The sequence below is a fragment of the Egretta garzetta genome, unplaced genomic scaffold (genome assembly GCF_000687185.1).
Source record: "Egretta garzetta isolate BGI_Z169 unplaced genomic scaffold, ASM68718v1 scaffold260, whole genome shotgun sequence".
Classification (NCBI taxonomy): domain Eukaryota; kingdom Metazoa; phylum Chordata; class Aves; order Pelecaniformes; family Ardeidae; genus Egretta; species Egretta garzetta.
In genome coordinates, this window is record NW_009258662.1 from 213,126 (window position 1) to 221,005 (window position 7,880).

A 7,880-nucleotide genomic window follows, 5' to 3' on the forward strand; every position below is an offset into this window, starting at 1 on the left:
TGGACACGCTCCAGCCCCCCCAGGTCCTTCGGGGAGGGAGGGGCCCAACCTTGACCCCAGCATTCGAGGGGCAGCCTCACCAATGCCCAGAACAGGGGCAAGGTCACTGCCCTGCTCCTGCTGGCCACACCGTTCCTGATAAAAGCCAGGATGTTGTTGGCCTTCTTGGCCACCTGGGCACACTGCTGGCTCATATGTTACTCATCACACCAGCGAGTTTTGCACTCACCTTCATTCTCAATGTAATTTCTTTTCCCAAATGCAGCTTCTGGCAGCTTTTTCTTCAAGTCGGACAAACCCATGACGTGGTTAATGTCCAGGTTGGGAGGCCTGTGGGGATAAAGCAGCAGACTGTGAGATCACAAGCATTAAAAGGTTCTCAGGATTAAGCATAGGAAAGAGTCCTGGTTGCCCTGTCACTGTGAAGCCAGAGAAAGCAGCTCTGGAGAAGGTGCAGCTTGCTTAGCCCTTTGCTGATTTGAGGATGCTGTTTGTAAACACCTCCAAACACTGATGCTGGTGGCTGTGTTACTGGCTGTCACTGGCTGTTTCAAATTGCTGCCTGTTGGTCAACTTCTGGCTACTGAAGATTTTAAACATCTCATTTTTTTGAACGCCAGTTACCTCAATACTTTATTTGCCGTCATGCCAATCTGTAAACACAACTGGCTGATAGTATGTGCGCCATCAGGAAGTCCACTTCTCACAGAGAAGAAAATCCCAAGCAGGAATCATTGATTTGGAATAAACATCCCAAAGAAGTTAACAAAAAGAGAGGACAAAATACAGCTGTTTCCAGCTGCAGTTCAGGGCCTGATCTCATGTCCTCATCCAACTGTTGCCGTGACGCTGCACCACTGGCCGCCCAACACTGCTTTCCTGACACTGACGACTGCCCTGACAGTGCAGGTGGTAAGTTGGTACAGCTGCAAGAAGATGCTGATCAATGAAGGGATGTGGCAGGAGAGACAAAACTGGCTTTTGCTGGTACACAGACACCTAAGGGTGTAACGCTTCACACCCCAGGAATTGCACAGAAAGAAGAGAAAGGGACAACTTACAGCTGGGCTGGAATCGTGGAGCTGTATGGGGTCCTCAGGGCGATGTTGCACAAAAGTTGGCCCTGGATGGAGAGCTGCCCCCTCCATGGACAGTACAATGCTACAGGCAAAAGGGAGAACAGCTCAGAGAAAGCAGGAGAGGAGGGCAAACAGAGAAAGTACATTTATAGAACAAAACCAACCATCAGGTGCTCCTACCTTTGTGGTTAAGCTCAGGTCTAGAGAAAAGGGAGAAAAAGAGGAATGTTTAGCAATGGGAAAAGGAAAACAGCCCCCAAAAGCAACTGGGTATTACAGACAACTTGCTTACAGGTTCTCTATAGCTAAGACGGGCATTTCCTTCGGCTCCCTGTACTGGCAGGAGATGACTATGTACGGGCAGATCTGCCTGGGCCGCTCTGCAGTGCTGCCATCGGACACTTCATACACATAATACTGGGGTGAGAAGGGAAACACAGATGAAAAAACACGCTGAGGAACAAGTGAGGCACCTGGGCCAGCGCTGTGCTCCCCTGTGGCCTGCAAATGAGCTGTCTGCACAGTCCTGTTGCAAACCTGTACCTGGCTCTGCTCGAAGGCCTGGCAGTGGCTGGTCTTCGATGGTATGTTGTTTCTGCTCACGGCGACGTGGCAGTCATAGCCAGGAGATGGACAGGTATAGCTGGTTGTGTAATTCTCAGATACCACCTTGACCTTCCCCTGTGCCAGAAAATTTACAAAAAAAAGAAAATACACATAATTGTTTGCAGAAACTTATTTTAAAAGACCCTTGAATCCTCCTTTTCCCCAAAAACAGTGTTGCTGGCAGCCTGACATTCCCCACTGTGAGGGGGCTGTGTGCATTTGCATCCTTCCAAACAGGAGGGGCCTGACTTGGCCGAGCTCGGCATGGCAGACAAACCAGCGCTGCTCAGGAGAACCAAGGGAAGCAGTGCGCTTTGCATGCCAGCTACAGAGAGCAGAGGCTCGTGGGGAGGGGAGAAAGGTGACACACACCAGCCCCATGGAGCAAGGGAATGGGACTGTGATCTCAGCCACCTTAAGGTCACCCCCTCAAGCCCCCCAAATGCACGAGAGTCCAGGGAAAAAGGGGAATTTCTGATCTCAGCGGTGGAATTTGGAAGGTCTGATGCATCCTCTGCCCCCCTGCCAGGCCATCAGCCAAGCCCAGTCTGATCCCTTGCTTTCTAGTCTGACACATCCCACAGTCAAAAATCCCGACAGGGTCTCAGAGCTTATTTTACACCCCACACCACCACAGTTACAGGTGCCAACGTCTCCTTAAAAGCTGCTCGCACTGTATAGTGGCTTCTGAAAACCATTCCACATAAAAAGACAGACTTGCATTTTACCTTAATTAGCTTACAAATGACAATATAGCCTGATTTTCCATGATACCAGGGTCTCGGATGAAGACAGTCTGCATACTTGGAAATATAAACCCCTGTGAAAACAAAGCAATGCAAGATAATGTGAATTGTCTGTTGAGTAAAGCTGTTTGCCAAAAAAAAAAAACCCAAACCTGTAAAGAGGACCCTCCTGGTGGGAACTGGAGTCTCTGCAGAGCCAGTGCTGCAAACTACAGTAGCGCTTGCTGCCATAAAAAGGGTGAAACTCTTTCTGATTCTTCCTTTTTTTGACTCCTGGTATGGAACAGCATTCTGTGTTTCAGGGTCAGCTCTAGGAAAGGATTTAAACTTGGGTTTCTCTTGGGAGAAGTAGCCCAGCTAACGTCAGTTTGGCCCACACTACATGAAAACATGCTGAGCGAGGGTTTCTCTCTTACTGGAAGATCTGGCGAAGGGCTTCCAGGTCAGACTGCATGTGGGACAGGCACCTTGCTCAATTTGGAGTCACACAAAGGCAACATGGACATTTACACGTGGGGGACATGGACTGCAAGGGGACGAGAGCAGGCTCAACCCTGCTCAAGCATGGCACGGACCCTCCCAGGCCCCTTCCTTGGCTCTTTATGGCCCTTCAGTGTCCTAGATACCAACGTGAAGTTTTCTACCCTGTGACAAGGCCTATTCTGACATGGCCTATTCCCATCCCTTCTCCATGCTCAGGGCATATCCCATGTGGATTTATTGGGGACACGGGTGGTGCTGTTTCTTCACTCCTGCTTTATATTTGTAGACAAGATGGGTAGAGAATTGCATGGGGGGAAAACAGGGACTGGGCAGGGGAAGGGCTACAAAGAGACACACCATAATGATCATCCCAGTCCATCAGGACTGATATACACCCAGATAAATAACCAGTTCTTGCTTGGGTTTGCATTCACTGCCATGACTGTTCAATAATTAGGCATCTTGGCCTGCAGAGACTTGCAGGATGGCACTGGGAGACGTTCTGCTTCTGGCAGAAGGATTTCTTTGAGTAATGTCTTGAGGCCCCAGACCTTTGGGCAAGGAACAAGCATGGACTGAAAAGGGCTTCGACACGTCACGATCTGCTCTGGTTATTAACAAGACTGCTGGCAAAAGCTCAGCAATGGACTCTGAAGAGCAAACTGGTGGGGAGAGCTGCCAAAAAGCCACTTTGGTGACACAGGTTGTTATTAACAAGGGTAAAAAATAAATGAAATGGAGAGGTGAAGAGATGGTAACATTCCCTGAGGAAGATCCCATCCCTCATCTGGCTGAGGGGGCAGAAGGACAGCACTGCTGCTTGCTTGATCCAAACAACTGCAGTTTTCCCATGTCAGAAACAAGGGAGTTTCCATGGACCTTTGCAGTAAATAACAAGGCAGTACCAGGAGTTAGTCCGGGCTTTTGCTTTTGTTTTTAAAGGAGTCGATACCCCCAGAACTGCAAACAGGCCTCTTGGTCTTCTGAATGGAAATCTTACCTTTTGCTGGGTCGCCAAGTGTGGAAATAGAACTGCTGTTTACACGGAGGCCTGTGTGACACACCTCTTTTGCCTTCAAAAGAAGAGAGAGGCTCTTTTACCATCTATTTTCAAGGAGACAGCTACAGAAATCTGTAGCACGACAGTTGGCAAAACACTTGCCACAGGCAAACACGTGCTGCAAGTCCATTATAGACCGTTACAACCCCAAAACACCCACAGTATAAAGAAAAATTAAACACAATGTCCACCGCAACAACCAACAGGAATAAAATTTGTTGTTTCAGGTACTACTCAGATAAATACTTGTATTTATCAAGTATTGTTACAAAAACCTCTGTGGAAGCAAAAGCAAAAGCTTAGAAAACTCTGGAAAAAATCTAGCATCTCCATAAACCACCCCAAGTGCAAGGCTGGACTTTGCACTTTCTTTATCTGCATGTGGAAAAATAAATGCAACAGGGCTGGCATGAAGACAAAGGACGTTTGCTACTCTGTCCTCAATCCTTCATAGGCACAATTACTGCCTTGGGAGCATCTCACCAGCTTTGATTTAAGCCGTGTCCAAGGCAAATTCATCAAAGTGTGCAAAGACCAAATGCATATCGACCAAAGAGTGACAATAGGAGCATTTTGAACTCATAATGGACGAGAAATAAAAGCAAACCAGTCAAACTGTACTCCAGTCCCTTCGTAAGCAACATGGGGCACTCGTCTCACCTAACTTCTGTCTCCTAAAAGGCAAGTGTCTAGCTTAGACTACCCAGCTAGAACCTCTGAACCATGGAGAGAGAGGCACCTCCAGAGAGGGATTTAGCCCAAAGGTTTTAGATGTCTGCATTAAACGAGGTCCAAGTGTCCTCTGGAGAACTCCCTCTTTCCTAGAATCTGTACAAGGAGCTCAGTCACTTGGCACAGACTATGCTAAATTTCAAACAGCTAAAGTGAAGAGCGACAATTCCTGCGCCCAAACTGAGAGTGGAAGTGGTTTATTTTACTGTAGCTCAGTTCAAACTGAACAGAACTAAACTGCAGTCAGGCCACTCTCATCCTGAACAAAACCATCCCTACAGTGATTTAGCATGGCATCACTAAATCACATTAAACGTGAATTCCCAACTAGATTTCCCGAGCATCCTTCTGTAGACAAGCTCTTCTCACAAAATCAAAAGTATCCTTGTGAAAAATGGGCAGGAATAACTATCTCCCAACAGCTGTGTCAGGCTCTCTCTCCACCTAGGTGGCAAAACCAAGGGAACTGGCCCAAAACCACCGCACAAACTCCTGTCTTCTGTCACCAAGGCGCTTTTCTCTTCTAAGCATACATGAAAGGTTTCACCTGCCTGTACTTGACCATAAATCCACTGGGACAAAGGAAGATTCCTTCTATCTCCCTACAGAGGGCAAAGGAGGCAGTCTAATCTCAAACAGTAATCAACTGGAGAGACGCAAAGTAAGATCCATCACTAAAACCTCCCAGGAGCTGCTTTCAGAATCTGTTCTGGACTATTTATACAGTAGTAATTGCACTGGTAACTGGGGTAAGAGAGCCAGGACACTTCTGTCAATAGATCTGCCCAGTTCGGTGGGACAGAGCACATGTGCAGGCACTTGGCATCAAAATTCTTAAGCTGAATAAACATTTCAGGTTACCTCTTCTTCGTTATCAAACAGGAGAAATGCAAAGGTCTCCTCCAGCTCCTCCTGGCTGTACCCAGCGGCTTCCTTTGCTTGGGCAAAAGCTTTGAGCTGCAGAAGACACAACAACACTTTGTTCTAGTCCGTTCATGCCAGAGCCAGGTGACATGTGTTCATGGTGTGAGGACGGCATATCCCATGTCGTGGTCAGTATAGGGGGCATCAGCCACGTGACGCTCGACCAGCTCATGTGCCCACACATCGTTCCCTCCCCCTGGCACGTGCACACCCAGTCTCCCACAAGGCCCTCAATCCATGCATCTATCTGTCCATCTGTCTCTGCCTTTGTCCCCAGAAGAACATGTTCAATGTCCTCCAAGGGACAGCAGGCACATCCAGCCCTGCAGTGTCACGCTGTACTCATCCTAGGGAAGTCCAGCCTTATTCCCACTTTGCCCTTCTTGCCACACATCGTCGGCTACTGGAGAGCTTGTTTCACTGAGCAGCATGTAGGCTGGTGAAGCATCACATTTAGTAGCCAGCTATGGCCATCAGAAGACAGATCAGCCATGGAAGAGATGCCTACAGGAGGGGAGACGCTTGGAGGCACCTCTCTTTTTCTCTCTCCACTGACCAGGGAAGCCTAAATTATTCAATCAGAGGGTTGGTGTTATCATGTGACTACAGCTCAGAGGGTTTGGCTACAGCCCAGTAACACATTACTCCAATTTCTTTTGTCTGATAGTTAAAGCAGAGCACGTTCTCAGTACAGACGGGGAGGGGGGGGGACAACAATGACATCTCAGGAGCAAACATAGCTGGGTCTGGAGTTCATGATGTTTTGGGGCTTTAATAACACAGAATTTGTAGAAGGATGGGATTTTTTAAACAGGGTTAGAAGATAAGAAAACAATGATCTCATCACTGCTTTTTCTTATTTTGGCTTTAGAACTCCCAGGCAAATCAGCAAATTACTTGATACCTGCTTTCACCCAGCTCCACAGTGATTATCCCAGATTTAGGCAGCCAAAATGTCTAAGCTCTATTTAATTCATGACCACCAGCAGACTGGTCATCTCATAGAATCACAGAATGTTTTGGGTTGGAAGGGTCCCCTAGAGGTCATCTAGTCCAACCCTCCTGCAGTGAGCTGGGACACCACTAACTAATCTCCCATCCCCAGAGGAGATGGCCTGTCTTCCATGCCAATGACAGTGGGACTGTAGGGATGAAGGCATTTTAAAAGTGGTTCTGTACATGCCCCAGTCAGCTGGAGAAAGGGGTTAAAACTGGTGCCTGCACAGGTGTGAGGGCAGACACAAGGAACAGCACACGGAAATTTGTCTTGCTGTGAATCAGTAGAAGTGCAATAACATTAAAGTTCTCATGCTAGCTATCAAACCAGCATTTCAACCTGCCCCGAAGGCCTGCTCCAGGAACTGCTGCTGAATGTTTGGCAAAGTTGGCTGAATGGACCTTTTGTTCCTGATCAGATTGGGGAGGAAGAAGTGCAAGCAAGCAAAGAAAAGGCTCCCTTCAGTCAGGAACTGCAAATGGGGCCCTACAAGGCAAGCAGAGCAGCCAGGTGCTGCCAAGGAAAAACCTGCCAATAAACCAGCATTTACAGACATCTGCAGCTCCCAAAGAAACACCACCATTTCCCGAGCTGCCAGCAACACCTTGCTCCTCCACCAGCCTTACCTCACTTAGGAAAACATCGTTTTCTACCAGAATTGCTTGGCTGTACTGAAAACCGTCCTGAGATGTGGAGTCCAAGTAGGAGCTTTGCAGCACTGAAACCGCTGTCTGCAAAAGGGAACTCGACTCTTCCGCTTCTGGATGAAAACCTGGAGGAAGAAAGCAAAAAGCAGGTGAAAATATTAACTCTGGGCATCCCCAGATGAGTACGGGGCCTCAGCAGAGGTGGGTGGCAGCTGAGTGTGATTCGCTGCACACGGGCCTCATTTATCAAGCCCAGATCTCCACAGAGCTGATGGAGCAGATCAGCTCTGTGGCTCCCACTGGGAGCAGCAGCTCCCCTCCAGCCATGCAATCCCCAAGTCTTTGTCTGCAAGTTAAAGTGCCCTTCCGCAGGAGGAATACCAGGAAAAAAAAGAGAAAGAAATCATTAGCAACTACTAGAAGCAAAGCCTGGTGGTAAATTAACCTTACACTCTGAGTAGGTCAGAGTTTTCTCTTGTGCTAAAAAGTTACTTAGATTTGTTGCGTGCTCTTTTAGGGTATGAGAGTTGATATCTGCACACAGAGAAAATTTCAGTGCATGCTCAGTTTCTCAGGATTATCTGTTTTACTATAAAGATCTTCAGG

At 47.9% G+C, this 7,880-nt stretch overlaps 1 protein-coding gene across 1 annotated transcript in view; it reads right to left on the bottom strand.

The window, feature by feature from the left end:
• Positions 1–7,394, bottom strand: part of TASOR2 (transcription activation suppressor family member 2) — a 46,194-nt gene extending 38,800 nt beyond the window's left edge. Inside the window, exons 1-9 of the mRNA XM_035903875.1 lie at positions 7,254–7,394; positions 5,568–5,663; positions 3,915–3,987; positions 2,414–2,505; positions 1,623–1,760; positions 1,372–1,496; positions 1,260–1,279; positions 1,062–1,161; positions 230–330 (exon numbers count right to left, since the gene is read on the bottom strand). Coding sequence (XP_035759768.1) covers positions 230–330; positions 1,062–1,161; positions 1,260–1,279; positions 1,372–1,397 — 247 coding nt within the window. The 5' untranslated portion in view covers positions 1,398–1,496; positions 1,623–1,760; positions 2,414–2,505; ... (1 more) ...; positions 5,568–5,663; positions 7,254–7,394. The remainder of the gene's footprint in view (positions 1–229; positions 331–1,061; positions 1,162–1,259; positions 1,280–1,371; positions 1,497–1,622; positions 1,761–2,413; positions 2,506–3,914; positions 3,988–5,567; positions 5,664–7,253) is intronic.
• Between the last annotated feature and the right edge of the window lie 486 nt (positions 7,395–7,880).